Here is a 19561-nt window from a genome sequence, read left to right on the forward strand (position 1 = left end):
ATCCATGTCAGATAATTTCTTGGTAAAAGACTGTGATATTCATGCAAGTGCTCTGCCTCTATATAAATGATGGTAAATAAACTTAAAATGGGGCTTAGGCATGGTAAGGCCTCAGGGTAACTAAAAGCTCAAATTTGCACATAAAATATATGTAACTTATCATAATGAGCCCAATAAAATAGGTTGTAGCAAACCTCTGTAAAGATGTCATTTGTATTTGGAAAATGAATATGCATTCTTGTTTTAACTCTTCCATACAACTGTGGATGTCCCATAGCCTATTTATATATTTAATTCCATTAAAATTTGTTATATTATTTACATATTAAAGGAAAAAAAGCAGTCCACAAAAAGAGAGAGAGGAAGTTCTGTGTCTCCGATGACAGTGAACCATGACCACAAGAAAGTTGGAACAAAATTGAGGGCCACACATCCACTAGATATTCCAGATGGATATCTAAGAGTTTCCACATGGACCAATCACAAGTGATAAACAATCATCTCTGGCCAATAAAATTCAACATTAGGATTTTACCTATATCTTACTCTTCTTGCATATACTTGTACTCCGCTGCCATTCTCTTCATCACTCACACATTCATTCTCTCAAAGTCTCCATTAATCTCCACCCAATTTTCTCAGTACTAATATGGCGTCTCAGTCTCTAATGAGCTGCGGCGTCGCCGCAGTTTTTCCATCGGTTCTTTCTTCTTCCAAGTCTAAATTTGCAGCTGCATTGCCAATGTCAGTGGTTAGTGCTGCTGGTACATCATCCAAGTTCACCATGTCTGCTGAGTGGATGCCTGGCCAGCCCCGGCCTGCTCATCTCGACGGATCAACACCCGGGTACGTAGATTTCATACTCCGTGTCTTAGTAACTCGTAAACTTGATATGTAGCATTACATATTATTTTTTTCTTGTACTCACTTTAATGTTTTGTAATAGATGATATAGCTTAACAAATAACAAGAGTTTGAATTCTGAATACTTAAAAAAAATAGTAATATAGACAGTTAAATATTATCGTAAAGATGATCTGTAACTTGTAACACTTGTACTATAGGAATCAAAACTTGTACACATTGCCTTTCCGCGGCGAAGAATATCAAATTTAGAGGGTCAAGGTCCACAACCAGCGTTAGCTTTGACAAACTTTTCAGGTTTATTATGTGCGAAAATCATCAAAATGTAAAACTATATGCACAAGGGACTGTTTGTTTGAACTTGCACAGTTGCACGTAATTAACCTGTAAAGATGGAGAAATGCTATACGAAGTTGAGCAGAAGTAATAAGTGACCAAATGCAGTAACAAACTGATGTTATATTCTTTGGTTTACAGAGATTTCGGATTTGATCCACTAGGACTTGCAACAGTCCCGGAGAATTTTGAGAGATTTAAGGAGTCTGAGCTCTACCACTGCAGATGGGCCATGCTTGCTGTTGTAAGTTTAATTTTAGTATTAGTTATATGCATCCGAGTTAAAAGAAAAATACTTGAAATAACTCCAGTGACTCGAGAAGTTGTAGTTGTGACTTGGTCTATGAATAATAATAAAGTGTTAATGTGTGTATTTTCAGCCCGGGATTTTGGTGCCTGAGGCATTGGGTTTGGGAAATTGGGTACAAGCTCAAGAATGGGCTGCCATTCCCGGAGGACAAGCAACTTACTTGGGCAACCCAGTCCCATGGGGTACCCTTCCCACCATTTTGGCAATTGAATTCCTTGCTATCGCCTTTGTTGAGCACCAACGAAGCATGGAGAAAGACACCGAAAAGAAAAAGTACCCTGGTGGAGCTTTCGATCCTCTAGGCTACTCCAAGGACCCCAAGAAGTTCGAGGAGATGAAGCTCAAGGAAGTCAAAAATGGTATTTTAAATCTTTCATAATTGAACTACCTCATATCTCTTTAATCGATCTAAAGCTGAAACTGAACTAAACAATCATTGCTAATGTTTACGTTAATTCACTTTTAGGTCGTCTGGCTATGTTGGCATTCGTGGGATTCTGCGTTCAACAATCTGCTTACCCCGGGACAGGACCCTTGGAGAACTTGGCAACACACTTGGCTGACCCATGGCACAACAACATTGGAGATATCGTTATCCCTAGAGGACTGTAAATATTATTATCATGTACCTGATGAGAAATTGAACTTGTATATCTGTTGTGTATCTATGACTTATGAGTGTGATTTACAAGTTTGAACTTTGAAGTAGCCCCTGTCTTTTGCTGTTACAGTACATTAGCTGTTTAAAACTGATTTAACCTTGCTGCATTTTTTGGTAATGTTAGTAATGCTTTATCTTTATCCCAAATGTAAAGACTAAAGGCAAAACGATTTTCAAAGTTGGTATACATAGCATCTGGCTTACTGTTAATCTCCCATTTTTTCCGTCAAGAGATTTTCATTATACGATAAGTCAGTGTAAGTGCAACTAATCAACTAAAATGCCTTTCAGTTTAAACTTGAAAGTGCTTATGCTTCTCCAAGCACCTGGCTTGGCTGCAATCTCTCGTTTTTCATGTTTGCTTGCTTAAAAAATCAGTCTAGCAAAGCATAGTTATATAAATAAAGCAGCATAAACAATACTTATATAAAAACCAGCATAAACTAAAATCCCAAAAATACCTTAATACAAATATTAATATGTGAATGCAATAAGGAACAGATAGTAATTGTAATATGACATATAAATTTGAGTTGATATTGTGGCATGTGACTTGGGCTCATGAGCAGTTCTAAGTTTCTGAAGGATTGGGTAACTGTCGCAAGCTTTCTACAGCTTTATCAGAAGCAGTTTAAGTAGTTGATAGATTCAGTACTTGTCCAATAAACTGCACAATTCCTGTGTTATTTTCTCTAATGACATACAAGAATGGGTGGTCGGCAACAAAGTCAATCCGCAACTCCTGGATGCTAGTTGCACAACTTCCATACTTCATGATAGCAACAGTTGCAGCAGCTTCAGTTCCACTTTCATCTACTTGAATAAAGGACTTATGATATATCTTCGAAACAGAGAGTGGCATAGATTGATCCACCAGCTGCCTGACACCTACGTTTGGATCGAAGGGCAAGGCCATCCCTAAATTCTTCAAAGAGCCTAACAGTTCAGTTTCATATTCAAATTTGAATTTCGGAATTCAGAACATTCCAGCATTATATCTTCGGAATCCAGAACATTCCAACATTCCAGCACCAAGTTGGGGTATCTCTTTCCTACTCAGAATTTAACTCATAAATCAGAATTTTTTTTATTTAAATGAACTAAAATAATTAATTTTTAAATATAATTATCTTAATTCTTATATTTTAAGTTTGATTAACTTGTTAAAAAATATATTTTAAAACTAAAATTGATAAAAAAAATCAAAAATCAAAAATAAGTTGAGAAAAAGTACGTCGTTATTAACATTCAACTTATTAGCTTATAAGTTGTAAATTCAGCTTATAACTTGTAAATTCAACTTATAAATTAGGTTCACAAACACTCGTCAATAAACTGTTACGGGCTAATGAGCTGACTTATAAGATTCGTCAAACAGACACTTCTATTTGACCAAGCCCTTAGTTGTTGTTTCCCCGTGAATTCACTAACACCTTGCTCCCATAGTTTTTATTAGGTAAGGAAATAAGTGATAGAATGGTAAAGTACTTTCATCCCAAAAATGAGATGAAAATTTTAGAGGTAATGACAGGCCAGAAATAACCAACCCCAAATAAAGGAACAAAAGCCCAGAAAGATAAACACCCCAGGCCCAAACTGGGGTGGTCCTCGGCGCCACGTGACACATGATAAAAAAGTCAACTTTCTCATGTTACCTAAAATGGAACAATCGCATCACAGCCGTTCATGTGCAAAGATCCCAAGGCAACACTGGTGGAAAAAGGACACCCGATCCCATAGTCCATCCAAACCGTCCAATCAGTTACCAACCAGGAATGATCAAGGGCTAGGATGAAGAGTTACAAACCGTAAAAACCCTAAATCTTGGGATCTATAAAAGGCCCCAAAAAGAGGGTTTTGAATAACTCCTTCTTCCCTCTTCTTCTTCTTATTAAAGAAACCCCATTTCTTACTCTCACACCGGAGTTGTCGCGGGAAACAACCCCCTCTCCGGTTCTGTTTTGCAGAGACCCCTACCTAGCAGGTTAACCTCACTCCATCCGCTGCGGAAGCTGGGCCCTAGCTCACGTGAGAAAGGAGAAGACCCGGGAAGAAACAGAGTTATTAGGTAAAGTATGTAAAATTTACATTTATTAGCACTTATTTTTGTTCCTTTTAAAAACTCGGGAGTACGATCAGGAATGAAATACAATTATTTTATTTAGCTTACACTTATGTTCCACCCTTTTTAAAACTCGGGAGGAAGGGGTAAATTTCTTACCTCATCAGTCTGCACAACAACACAAGTACAGCATCTTAATGATTACCGTCTAATAATAAACAACTAAATTACACACGTAAGAATAAGTGCAAAATACAGTTTTAAACATAGGTAAATAACAGTTTAATAGTATATAATTAACGGATCGTCTAGCTTGCAGCATAAAAGTCCATAAAATATGTCATTAAACTTAAAATATGTTGATAAAAAATAACCTTACTATGGAAAAGAGAAAAGAATTAAAATTGGTACTTTAAAATATCAATAAATTGTTTGATAATAATGATTATCCTCATATATACAAACATCGAAAATTAGGTACACAAATAGAGGTGAGATATGAAAAAGAAAATATATACAGACCTTGTTAATGAAATCAACCTGTTGACAACACGCCTTGTACGTATCCAAAACCTGTTTGAAAGATTGCTTCATAAACAGGCTCTACTCTAGCAAAACAAAATTGGCAATATACAAACAAGGACCGCCTAGGACGGAACCATTAGCGAAAATAAGATGAACAATATGTGAAAAAATATGGACTTCTTCGATACATGTAGCTTTATGCAAATAGAGTAGTTGTTCAAGGGTTTGGCCATGGAACCTCCCGCAATCATGCCAAGAATGACTTGTATCGAAATCAAAGAGAAGACTATGTTTGAATCTTTGCCTTTGTTTATGTCAGCTCGAGTTGTTATCAAACATTCTATATTGAAGAAGAATAAGATTGTATGTTGTGTATCTTACGGAAGAAGTCAGAATAAAATATACTACATACAATTTCTGCTATATATTGCTAAGTTGAGCTGGCAATCTATGAGCTGTCCTTTTTGTCCTGTTATGTGCTGAGCCTTAATATTATTTACCTCTTTATTTACTTTATCCCCCTCAAGCCTGAGGCGCAAACAAATTAAGGACCCCAACCTCTACAATATAAGAAGGTTGTGCCTTGGTAAAGAGGTGAGCTGGTTGATCATTTGAAGCAATGTAAGCAGTGGAAATAACTTCTTGCTGTAATTTCCGACATACAAGATGACAATCAATCTCGATGTGCTTTGTGCGTTCATGAAAAACGGGATTAGCAGCTATATACATAGCAGATTTGTTATCACAGTAAAGTTGAACAGGCTGAAGCTCCTTAAAACCTAGCTCATGAAATAAATTTAGGCAACCAAGTAATTTCACAGCAAATATCAGCCAATGCATGATATTTAGCTTCAGCTGATGAGCGTGAAATAATGTGTTGTTTCTTATCCTTCCAGGATAGTAAAGAATTACCCAATGTAACACAATAGCCAGTAAGTGTCTGCCTGCTAAGTGGACATCCACCCCAGTCAGCATCAGCAAATGCATTTAAGGATAGTGAGCTTGAAGCGGATAAAAGAATGCCTTGACTCAGTGAATGTTTAAGGTAACAAACAACTCGATAAGCAGCATCAAGATGACACTGACTGGGAGAAGAAAGAAATTGAGATAAAATGTGCACAATATAGGATATATCAGGGCATATTATAGTCAAGTAAATCAGACGACCCACTAACCGTTTATAAGGAGCTGGATTGAACATAAAAGGAAAAGTTACATCGCTGATTAATGTATTATTCTGTTCTATAGGAACACTGGCTACACGAGCTTGTTCAAATCCAATATCTTTAATGATATTCAATATGTACTTGCATTGATTGAGATAAATGCCTTTATCTGATCTAGCAGCTTCAATACCCAAAAAATACTTGATTGTCCCTAAATATTTAATCTTAAAATGACGAGCCAAGTGAGCTTTCAAATGAACAATAGAATTTAAATTATTACCAACAACCAAGATATCGTCAACATACACCATAACAACCATAAAACTAGTAGTATTATCAAGGATAAATAAGTTGTGATCAGAACTAGCTTGAGTAAAACCATAGGCAAGAACAACTGAATGGAATTTACTAAATCATTCACGAGGTGACTGCTTTAAACCATAGAGTGATTTAATCAACCTACAGACTGGGGGAACCTTAGAAGAATAAGCAGCAAACTCTTGTGGTAAGCTGTAGCCTTGAGGTATACACATGTAAACCTCCTCCTGAAGATCACCATAGAGGAAAGCATTGGTTACATCGAGTTGAGTAACAGACCAGTTATGAATAGCTGCTAACGACAGTAACACTCAGACTGTGGTCATTTTTGCAACTGGTACAAACATTTCAAAATAATCCAACCCCTCTGTTTGAGTAAACCCACGAGCAACAAGACGTGCTTTATACCTCTCCACAGTACCATCATGATTAAACTTCACTTTATACAACCATTTATAGCTCACAACTCGTTTACCAGGTGGAAGAGGCATAATCTTCCATGTTTTATTAGCATCAAGAGCAGCAAGCTCCGTTGCCATAGCTTCAAACCAAACTGTATGCTGATAGTCTGTTTTGTAGGATTTAGGTTCAGGGATATGAGAAATAGTAGCAACAAACGCCTGATATTGAGGAGTAAATACATATAGAGGAGGAAGAACTGTGACAACATTGGCCTTGGAAGTCATATTAGCAGGAAGACCAACAAAATCTTGAAATTTGTTAGGTAGAGATTTGATTTTGGTACTCTGTCTAGGCACAGGAACACTAGGCGATATATGGGGTACAAGAGCAATAGTGTCAGTAACTAGAGGATCACAAGGAGACTCTATATTATCTGATACATGAGTATTGGATTGAGTATCCAAATAGGTATTAAAATTAGAACCACTAGTGTAGAACGGATCCTCTGGGAATGAAATTTCTGGATTAAACAAATGAGAAGGAGTGGAAGAAACAGGAATAAAAGCTGATTATATAAATGTTCATGAAATACAACATCTCTTGAAACAAACACCTTTCGAGTAGCTAAATCCATTACTTTATAAGCTTTATGTGCAAAGGGATAGCCTAAAAATATGCATTTAAGCGCTCGATTCTCAAATTTATCTTTATGTGGTAAGGTGTTAGAGGCATAACACAAAGTACCAAAAATATGAACATGATCATAGTTGGGAGCCTTGGAGAATAAAATATGGTAAGGGGTCAAGCCACGAAGAGTGATAATGGGAGTTTTGTTGAGCAAATATGTGGATGTAAAGATGCAGTCTCCCCAGAAAGAAATAGGAAGAGAAGCTTGTAAATGCAAAGTACGAGCTGTATTGAGAAGAGTTTTATGTTTTCTCTCTACAACACCGTTTTGTTGTGGAGTATAGGTACAACTCTTTTGATGAATAATACCAAGAGAGGCTAAATGTGACTGAAAAGATGGGTTCAAAAACTATGTGCCATTATCTGTTCGTATTGTTTTAATATGGCACGAGAACTTTTTAAGAACGTATGAAATGAAATTGCTGAGTAGAGTAGCAACTTGACTTTTATCAACAAATAAAAACACCCATGTGGCTCAAGACGGATCTTCAATTATGCTTAAGAAATAACCACAATTTCCATGAGTTTTATATTTGTAGGTGCCCCAAACATCGATATGAATTAATTCAAACAGACTAGAGCTTGAAGTAGTACTATCAGAGAAATATAATCTAGTTTGTTTTGCCAAATGACATGTGTCACATTCATTAAAACTCACATGATGATTATACATTGTAGCTGGTAAAAACTTCATTGAAGAAACAAATGGGTGCCCTAAACGAGCATGCCATAATCGAGAAACAGTAGGAGTTTTAACAGTATTACATGAAGAATGAATATGAGTACTGTTAACTAATGAAATATTTGAAACTATAGGCATTGAAACAGTAGGTAGAGTCTCAGAGCTATGAATAGGATGGTGAAGCAAGTATAATCCATCTTGAAGTTCACCGATCTCTGTGGTTTTCTTCAAGACATGGTCTTGAACATATCAAGCATCTTTAGTGAAAAAAGACATGGCAAGAATTTGTGGAAGTAAGTTTTGGAATGGATAACAGATTGTAGTTAAAGCTTGGGACATACAACACATTAGTCAAGACAATATTAGTATGTAAACTGACAGTACCAATATGAGTGACTGTTGTATGATGACCATTAGGAAAATGCAACACAGAATTAGTTGTGTGCACATTAGATAATAAATAAAAGTGAGGAGTTATATGGTCTGTGGCACCAGAGTTTATAATCCACATATTAGTGTGCATTGACTTTTTATTATGTGTATGACATACAAAATGAATGACATTACCAGCCATGTGAGAAGAAGGAGCAGCGGAAGGCCATTGGTTGTTCAAGCCTGAAGTAGAAGTAACAACATTGTTATTTGTGGCAGAAAATTCCTTGAAACCACTCTGTCATAGACATGAGTTGTTGACATTGAGCATGAGTAAATCCTGTAACCTCAGGACCTTTTACTGTAATTACTGCCTCAGTATTTCTGCTGACATTATAGACATGAGATTATTTAGATTGAATCTTAGGCTTGGATTTGGTTTACCATGAATTCTATGCCATGGAGGATAACCATGAATACAAAAACATTTGTCTCCAGTATGCCCAGACATCTGACATAAATCATAAATTGTAGAGCTATCAGTCACAACTTTCTTGTTACAATTTTTCCTGACAGGTTTGTTTGAATAGAATCCTGAATTTCCACCCTGATTATCATGATTTTTAACAGATAAAGTCACAGAGTCAGTAATAGAAGTGTTAACTCCCAATTCTCTTTGATTTTCCTCCTGCATTAACAAGCTGTATACAGTACTAAGATTTAGAACTGGAGTTATTAACAACAGATGACCTTTTATAGCAGTATATTGCTCACCCAGTCCCATGAGAAATTGAGATAACTTTGTGCTTTTGCTAAAAGTATCTAGTTTAACATTCACATTACAAGAATACTTACCATAATCACAATGTTGGACAACTGAAAGTGCTTCCAATTCATCATGAAGAGATATAAACTTGGTGAAATAGGCATATATTGATAAATTTCCTTGACTCAAATATGCTAATTCATTTCACAAATTGAACAGTTTCGGTACATTTTTCTGATCAAATCTAATAGAAAAATCATCCCAAATATCTTTGACAACATTCATATACATCACACTTTGACGAATTTCATAGGAAACTGTGTTTAAGATCCAGGATATCACAATATCATTACAACCAGTCCAGTGTAATAGCAGACTATCATTATTAACATGTTTAGTATAATATCCATTAACAAAACCTAATTTCAACTTTGAGGAAAGTACAATTTTCATTGATCTAAACCATTGATTGTAGTTTGTTTTAGTCAAAGTGATAGTGATTAGGATTAAACCTGGATGATCAGGCGGATGTAAGAAGTATGGATGATTAGTATCAATAATGAGAGGAGCATTTCCTGATGCATTTCTTGTATTTCTTGTTACAGCACTCAGATACGATGGAGAAGACGTCATTGGTGATAGAGATTAGCTTCAATTTCACCATGATTTTTTAGAAAAAAAACCGATCTAACTATTTATGAGTATTTGATAACACATAGATGTGTATAATATAGCGGAATAGTATGTATTACAGAGATCAGTGGCTCTGATATCATGTCACTCCATTAATGGAGCTTACTTGAGTTGTTATCAAACATTCTATATTGAAGAAGAAGAAGAGGAATGTATATTATTTATTTTACAGAAGAAGTCAGAATAAAATATATTACATACAATGTCTGTTATATATTGCTACATTCCCTCTATATCTAAAAACTGTAACTAAATTTTAATCTAAGCTGAGCTGGCAATCCGTGAGCTGTCCTTTTTGTCCTGTTGTGTGTTGAGCCTCAATATTATGTACCTCTTTATTTACATCAGTTTAACAAAAGGTGCTTAGCTAGGGTTAATGATACATCAGCTTGGTTTTCTAGGGATTTTTAAGCGGTCCGACCGAAGTGTACAAGAATATATATTAGGGTTTCGTTGAGCCATTGCCAGAATAAAATTGAATGTTGCGTTGGTAAACCAACCTTTATTTATAGGCGCAAAGTTTGTCTACTTAAATATGGTACTAGTTTGACATGCAAGTTTTTCTTTTGGAACTAGGCTGTGTGTATAGTTGTAACACATGCCATATTCTCGAAGATGGTCATAACTCATACCTGTGTGTAAGCGATATATGATTTTTTTATCTTTTACAATATTTAAAAATTATTTTTACATTTTTTAATGGACATATATATTGTTAATTTTGATATTGTTATAGTTTTGTTTTTATTTTTATCTTTTATTATAATATTTTTGCAACAAATATGCAGATTTTAAGAGATTTACGGATGTGAAATTGAATCACAGGATATTTAATCATCTCTAATCATATTCTATCTAGGTTTTATTTTTATTTTTAATAGTTTGTTATAGCATTTTTTCAATAAATTGGATATCTACTCATCTCTAATCCTATTCTATCTATTATTTTATTCATGATATTATATCGCAATTAATGTTTTTTTATCATAGGTAACCTTCAACCGCTACCCTTCGGGTGCCCACTGAGTAAACCCTACGGGTTCACGCAATAGCCTGCAAACCACGTGAACCAAGGTAAACCGCATTTAAGTGACAGACTCTGGCTCAGTAGGTATAATCATAAATTCTCCTCCCGTGGGATTCGAACCTATGACTAAAAGGATATAATCCCCTCTTTAACCAACTGAGTCAACCCTTTTAAATAGTATTAGAACGATTTAATCATTTTTTATTTATGATTCTATTAATAATATATTTATTAAGAATATAATCTTAATCATCTATTTTTAATTATGTCAGATCAACGGTTAAAATTGTTTTGGTGGTATCGGACCAAAATTTTGGATAAAAAGTTTTTTAAGCTTATTATATAAAGGATATCATTTGTTAGATCGGTTTCAGATCGAATTGCTCTTGAATTTTTTTAATAGCATAATTCATTTTCAATTTCTTAAGATTTTGGCTAATCAGATCGGACTTCCGAACGTATTTAAATTTTTTGAGATTAATAATATTAATTTAACACGGTTTAATAATAAAATAAAAATAAGCACAAAAACTATATTTTAGTTAAAGATGTTGTGAATATTAATTTTTCAATTAATTATACTAATCAATTACATAAATTAAAATAGAGAAATTTTGTGAATTGAATAAAACGCTAAGCATGATAATAATTTCTGAAACACATGATTCGCTTATTTGAACATGATGACATAATTGTATGTACGAGGAATTATAATATGATAAAATAATAATTTGTATAAAAATACAACAACATAACTTTAAAAAGTGAAAATATTGATTGTAAATACAAAAAAAAGTACAATTTTATTAAAGTTAAATTAATTTTGATTTATTATAGTTAAATTTTATTCCTATATAAAATGTATAAATACATTATTTTATGTAGTTCAGATCATATTTTGATCGGATCAGTTGTGTGAATTTCTGTATCCACTTTAATTGATAATTTCTATATGATACATATGCATCTGCGTCCATTGACAAGTCTATGCATTGTCTTGCAAATTAAACTTACACTACAAGAAACAGAGTTTAAATTGACCAAGACTTAACCGACCGTCGCTGGTCAAGGGATAAACCCGCCCGTTATGTGAAATAATCGGTTTTACGATTGCAGTTAATGCTCCCAACTACCAACATTGTTGGTCAGCTAGGAGGGAAATATTACTTTAATTAAACCGACTGATATGGTCGGGTTTAAATCTACAATTAATATTTGATCAGCCTTTTTTCTCTTTTATTCTTCATTTATTTCTTGAGTTAAAGAAAGGGAGAAAAGTGGGTGAATAGTGAAAATCTTGAAGATAAAAATTATTAGATATATTTTTGATGTCATGACTAATATGATTTGTGTTTAGTTTTCAGATCTTACTTAACAAGACAAATCAGTACTTAACTGGAAATCAACACTTATACTGAAGACATAACTTAAGATATCAGAACTTAAGTTATCAGAAGATATTTATCAGGAGATAATATCAGGACTTAAGGTGACTTTCAGATAAGGCAGGCGGCTGATTGAAAGGAAAGGAAGAATTCTATGAAGAATAGAATACTTGGAAGAGAAGAAATCTGATTGATATATTTTAGGAAGCAGAATTATATTCAATATCAATTAGAACTTATCTTGTAACTGTGTAGTATATAAACACAGACATAGGGTTTACACAATATGTGTTATCTTAATCGAAGTTATTATTCTTTGTAACCCTAGCAGCTCTCGTGATAATTTGTTCATCACTGAGAGAGACAGTTCCATATTGTAATAGATTTTATTGTGTTGAATAAAATCTGTGTTCTATTACTTGTATTCTTTAATTCAATTTGATTATAGTAAACACTGTATTCAACCCCCTTCTACAGTGTGTGTGACCTAACAAGTGGTATCGGAGCCGATCTGTTAACACACATACAGTTTAAGATCCAAAAACAATCATGTCTGAAACAGAAACTCCAACCAAGCCCACCAAAACTGAAGAACCTCCAAAAACCATAACCCATAGTCGATATGAGACTATAAGAGTTCCTATGTTGAAACCTTCTGAGTATCCCATATGGAAAGTGAAGATGACTATGTTTCTGGAAGCTACAGATCCAGAATATCTAGACAGGATTAATGAAGGACCACATATGCCAACCAAACTCTCTGTGGAAGTTGCAGGTCAGCCAGCAAAGTCCGTACCAAAGGAGAAAAGTGATTACACTGCTGAAGATATCTCATCGATTGCAAAGGATGCAAAGGTAAGACACTTGCTGTATAGTATCCTTGATAATGTCATGTCAAACAGGGTAATTCAATGCAAGACTGCAAAAGAGATATGAGATGCTTTGGAAACAAGGTGTCAGGGAACTGATTCAATGAAGAAGAACAGGAAGACTATACTCACTCAAGAGTATGAGCGCTTTGACTCAAAGCCTGATGAGTCATTAACTGATTTATATGACAGATTTGTCAAACTCTTGAATGACTTGTCACTAGTGGACAAGGAATATGATAATGAAGATTCAAATCTTAAATTCCTGTTAGCTCTTCATGAAAGATGGGATTTGAAAGCCACAATAATAAGAGATAACTATAATCTTGAAGAAACAACTCTTGATGAAATTTATGGGATGCTCAAGACTCATGAACTTGAGATGGAACAAAGAAGCAAGAGGAATGGAAGAAAGTTGAGGACAGTTGCTTTTGTGGCTGAGGAGGAAATTCTCAAAGAAGCTGCCTCAAGGAAAGGCAAGGGAAAGGCTCTCATCACAAAGTTTGATACTGAGTCATCAAGTTCTGATAGTGATGATGACTCAGAAACTGAAAGTATACCTGAGATGGACCCTGATGTAGAGATGATGAAGCTGTGTACTCTTATGGTGAAAGGAATCACAAAGATTGCATACAGGAAATACAGGAGAGGAAAGAAGTTTTTCAGGAAAGGTGCAAGTTCTGATAAGAAAGGTTTCAGAAAATCTGAAGATAAAGGAGGAAAGTCTGACAGAGGAGATTACTCAAATGTTAAACGCTACAACTGTGGTGAGAAAGGCCACATATCTCCTGATTGCAGAAAAGGGAAGAGTGACAAAGGCAAGGCTCTTGTCACAAAGAAGAAAAGCTGGTCAGATGCTTCAGATTCTGAGGATGAGGAAAACTATGCCTTGATGGCAAATGCTGATAGCAGTTCTGATACTGCTGACTTAAAGGTACCTCAAACTATTTATGCCTTTCATACTGATGATATTACTGAGTTGAGAAGATATCTTAAAACCATGTTCATTAGTTATAAAGATCAAACTTTAACATGTGAAAGATTAACTTCTGAAAATCTTGCTTATAAAAAGAGGAATGATTATTTAGAAAAAGAGTTAGTCATGTTCCATCAAACTCAGAAAGATAGAGATTATGCCTTTTATGTTAGGGATGAAGTGCTAAAAATGAATGAATCTCTAAAAAATGAGTTAGAAAAGGAAAGAGAGATTATCAGGACTTGGACTAACTCTGGTAGAGCAACTCGGGATATTCTTAGTAGTGGAAACTGGAAAGAGGGCTTAGGTTATGGAGATGATAAGAACAGTAAGGGAACTGTAGAAACTGAGCCTATAATTGTTAAACAAAAACCAAAGGTAAATCTTGTTAAGTTTGTAACTGCAAAGACTGATATTGAGAAATCAGAAGTTAAGGAGAAATTAACTTCTGAAAAACCTAAACAGGATAAGCCAACTAAAGTTAACATAGGCTTAATGACAAAGAAGCAGCTTAAGCATAAGCTTAAAGAGGTTAAAATTGTAAACAAGGTAAAGCCACCTAGGAAAAATAGGAATGGAAAGGAAAGTATGAACAAAAGTAATAATTATAAGCCTGTTCCCAATGCTCCTATAAAAACATGTCATAACTGTGGAAATTCTAACCATCTGGCTTCTTTTTGTAGGAAGAATAAGAACATAAACTCCTTATCCTCAAAGTCAGGAGTTAAGAGTCAGTATGTTAGATATAACCCACAAAATCCTTGTTTTCATTGTGGTAGTTTATGGCATTCCATTTATAGTTGTAAGGAATATCATAGTTTGTACTATGATTATTATCAAATAAAACCTTCTTTAAAGAAAGTTAGCATTATTCCTTCTAGTGTAAGTTCTGATGTAAACTCTGATATTGGAAATTCTGATAAGAAAACTGTTAACATAAACTATGATGCTAAATCCGCTGCAAATGTTAACAAACTTAATAAGGCCAAAGGATCCAAGCAAGTCTAGGTCATTAAAACTAATCATTAGTGGTCTTTGTGATTGCAGGGCAACAGGAAGAACATCCTAGTTCTGGACAGTGGATGTTCAGGACATATGACTGGAAATAAAGCCCTGCTATCAGACTTTGTGGAGAAAGCTGGCCCAGGTGTTTCTTATGGAGATGTCAATATGGGAAAAACTCTGGGATATGGCAATATCAATCTTGGGAATGTCATCATTGAAAAAGTAGCTCTGGTCTCAGGACTTAAACACAATCTGCTGAGTGTGAGTCAAATCTGTGACAGAGGTTATCATGTGGATTTTTTTGAAGAACACTGTGAAGTTATAAGCAAATCTACAGGCAAAGTTGTTCTGAAAGGATACAGGCATGGTAACATTTATGAAGCCAAGCTTTCAACAAGTACTGATGGTTCTGCAATCTGTTTGTTAAGTAGAGCATCAATTGAAGAAAGCTGGAATTGGCACAAGATACTCTCTCATTTAAATTTCAACAATTTAAATGAACTAGTCAAGAAAGATCTTGTGAGAGGACTACCAAAATCAGTATTTGCTCCTGATGGCCTTTGTGATTCTTGTCAGAAGGCAAAATAAAGAAAATCTTCATTCAAGAGCAAGACTGAATCATCAATTCTTGAGCCTTATCACCTACTACATGTTGATCTATTAGGTCCAGTGAATGTCATGTCTATTGCAAATAAGAAATATGTTATGGTCATAGTGGATGAGTTCACCAGATACACATGGGTGTATTTCTTGCACATAAAAAGTGAAACTGCATCTATCTTGATTGATCATGTCAAACAACTGGATAAATTGGTCAAGGACTCTGTGAAAATCATAAGGAGAGATAATGACATTGAGTTCAAGAATTTGATTATGGAAGAGTTCTGCAAAAACCATGGAATAAAGTAGGAATTCTCTGCTCCTAGAACTCCACAGCAAAATGGAGTTGTTGAAAGAAAGAATAGAACTCTTATTGAAGCTGCATGAACTATGCTTGATGAAGAAAAGTTACCAACCTACTTTTGGGCTGAAGCTGTGCAGACTGCTTGTTTTACTTAGAATGCTACACTCATTAATAAGAATGGAAAAACACCATATGAGAAGGTGAAGAAAAAGAAGCCAAATCTAAAGTATTTTCATGTATTTGGATGCAAGTGTTTTGTTCTTAAGTCTCATCCTGAACAGCTATCCAGATTTGATCTAAAAGGTGATGAAGGAATTTTTGTTGGATATCCACTTTCCACAAAAGCCTTCAGAGTCTATAATTTAAGAACAAGGGTTGTCATGGAATCTATCAATGTCTCTTTTGATGATAAGAAAATTACTGGACTTGAAGATTTCAATGATCATGATCAGCTGAGATTCGAAAATGAAGTTTTAAATTCTGATTCTGTAAATCATGACAGTCTAAATCCTGATACTGCAAACTCTGATGGATTAAACTCTGATTTTATTGAAACTGTGGTGACTACGCCTAAGAAAAATGCACCTGTGCAGGGGGGCATATTGAAGATCCAACCACATCTCAAGAAGCATCAGAACCTACAACAGGCTCTTCAAGTTCTGATGGGCCAAGTTCTGATAATTCTGGAAACTCATGTTCTGATATTTCTGAAAACTCAAATTCTGAAGGATCCAACTCAGAGAGCATAATTTCAGGGGGAGCATCAAAAAATGTTGATGGAGACAGCATGGATCATGGGGGAGCATCCAGTTTTAGAGATAACCTTCCATCTGTAAGGAAGTGGACTAAAGCACATACACCTGACTAGAAAAGCTACATCAAATGAATGTCTCTATCATTCTTTTCTATTTCAGACTGAACCAAAAAAGTGGAAGAAGCTCTTCAAGATGCTGATTGGGTGCAGGCAATGCATGGAGAGTTAAATGAATTTGAAAGAAATAAAGTCTGGACCCTAGTGCCAAGACCAAAGAACAGGCCTGTTGTTGGTACAAAGTGGGTGTTCAGAAATAAAACTGACAGCGATGTCATAATCATAAGGAATAAAGCAAGGCTGGTTGCAAAAGGATACTCTCAACAAGAGGGAATTGATAATGATGAAACATTTACACCAATTGCTAGATTGGAAGCCATAAGGATATTTTTGGCTTATGTTGCTCACAAGAAGTTTAAAGTCTTTCAAATGGATGTGATAAGTGCTTTTCTTAATGGAGAATTGGAAGCTGCCAATTTCTTGGAGGCAGATTGGTTTCTTGGTTTAGCAAGAAACAGAAGTCAATTTCCACATCAACTGCAGAAGCAGAATATATTGCTGCAGGAAGCTGTTGTGCACAGATTCTTTGGATGAAGAATCAGTTACTGGATTATTGGTTAGAATTTTCTAAAATCCCTATTTACTGTGATAATCAAAGTGCTATTGTTATGACAGGTAATCCAGTTCAACACTCAATGAAAAAGCACATCAGCATTATGTACCACGTCATAAGGGAACATGTGGATGAAGGTACAGTGGAATTGCATTTTGTTCCAACAGATCAACAACTAGCAGATATCTTCACAAAACCACTATGTGAAGTTACTTTTACAAGACTGGTAAATGAACTTGGAATGGTTTCAGGTTCTTTTTCTAAATCTGCTTAGTTTATGTTCTGATACATCAGATTTTATGATCAGTATTTGCAGATATTACTATCTTTGTGTATTATGTGTTTAAATTGAAATTTGCTTAAGTGTTGATTGTTGTCTGATTTGAATTTCTAAACTCTGATAATGATATGAATGTTTCTGTGACTATTCAATCCAATGAGGATAACTGTGCTAGATGATGACCTAGTAGTCTTTAATATACTAAAGATCCCATGTATGAAGTAATTGTTGATGTGGAAATCTTTTAACACAAGCAAATTCTGATATTGAGCTTAGTTAAGTTTACTTTGTGTATCTTATTACTAAGTCAAAAACTAGAATAATGCTTCTTATCTGTTAAGTTCTGATGTTTGTAAATCTGATGGATGTACTAAGTGCTGATAAGCCTCACTTTTCAAAAGAAAAATAAAAAGAAAAGAAATAAATATCAGGTACTCATTTGAGATCTAGAGTAAAAATGTGGAAGGGAAGACCCAAGTGCATTGCTGGTATTAAGTAATATGCATTAGAAAAGCAAAATAAAATTTTCTTGGTGACTTTTCACACTCTATGATTACTGGAGAAATACTCTGATAGCACCATAAATTCTGATAAGCAGTCGTGACTCACTTACACTTAGAAGCCCCTGTAAAAAGGAATTTTAAAAGATACATAAAATGAGCACAAAACAGTTGAGGTGGACTCATGCATGAACTCATTCTATAGTAGACTTCAGAATAATGACAGATTTTGAGCAAAGTTCTTAGTTATGCCTTATTTTTAAGATGTACTGAAGTGAATTAGACTTTACTTTTTGTCTGATATGTAGCTTAATGCACACACTTACACTTCATATGAATGATGAAAATTACTGTGGTGATAAATGTTATTTTAGATGAACAGTTTATGTGTCAGATTGCATAAATTCTGAGGACAAGTTCTGATGGAAGTTCTGATGACTAAGTTCTGATATAACCATATCAGTATTTGTGTGAAGAATTACAGGAATAAACATTCACTTTTCGAGTTAAGAAGCCATATTCTGATGACTTTTAAATCCTGATAATAATCAAGTTCTGATGCTGATATGGCAGTATTTATTTACTTGGTTTATTTTTGGTCATTACTTGAACGATAATATTTTTACAGAATCTTGGTTAATGTGAGATAAAACAGTCATAATCATTATGGGTTAGTGGTTAACGTGTATATCCTGAAAAACTGCACGTGCACGGTAATTATTGCTTATTTTACGTGCCCATTAACTCTTGTTCTAACCGTTTACTGACTGTTTATATGGTGTCAGGTGTAAAGTGTATCCCATGCTTCAAAAATACAATTGTTGAGTGGAGAAAGTATATATATGAGAGATATAAGATTTTCTAATCTTTTACTTACTTTTCTATTCTAAATCTCTTTTACTCTCTCTCTCTCTCTCTCTCTCTTATTTTTTGAAGTTGTTTTTCTCTCAGGACTTTTTACAAACACTTTGCAAACATACTCTCATTCACTTAATTTCTTACAGCGATGGCACCAAAAGACGTAATTTTCAATGGGGCTAAGTTTGTTCCTAATAACTTCTCCGCTATTCTTAACAAGTCAGAAGCTCCATCAGAACTTCACTTCATTCAGGACTTTCTTACTAGTTCTGATATTAGGTACGCTCTGACCGAACCGAATGAAGTCTCTGGTACTCAAGTGCTGAAGTTTTGGAGAAGCGGAGTATATGATGATGGTGGTGCTCAAGGGTCCCCAAGTATAATTTTTTCATCAGGGGAGGATGAACATGTCGTGACATTGGGCACGGTTCGACAAGCACTGCAGCTGCATGAGAATTGTGTTTATTCTACTGTTGAGGAGCCAGTTCT

General features: G+C 34.9%; 1 protein-coding gene across 1 annotated transcript; it reads left to right on the top strand.

The window, feature by feature from the left end:
* Positions 1-569: 569 nt before the first annotated feature.
* LOC141707134 (chlorophyll a-b binding protein 6A, chloroplastic-like) lies at positions 570-2218 on the top strand. The gene is made up of 4 exons (XM_074510149.1): positions 570-846; positions 1342-1444; positions 1581-1869; positions 1977-2218. Exons 1-4 carry the CDS (start codon positions 650-652, stop codon positions 2120-2122), a joined length of 735 nt encoding a protein of 244 aa, XP_074366250.1. The 5' UTR covers positions 570-649; the 3' UTR covers positions 2123-2218.
* Positions 2219-19561: the final 17343 nt, after the last annotated feature.

This window comes from Apium graveolens, chromosome 2 (genome assembly GCF_009905375.1).
Source record: "Apium graveolens cultivar Ventura chromosome 2, ASM990537v1, whole genome shotgun sequence".
NCBI classification, from domain to species: Eukaryota; Viridiplantae; Streptophyta; class Magnoliopsida; order Apiales; family Apiaceae; genus Apium; species Apium graveolens.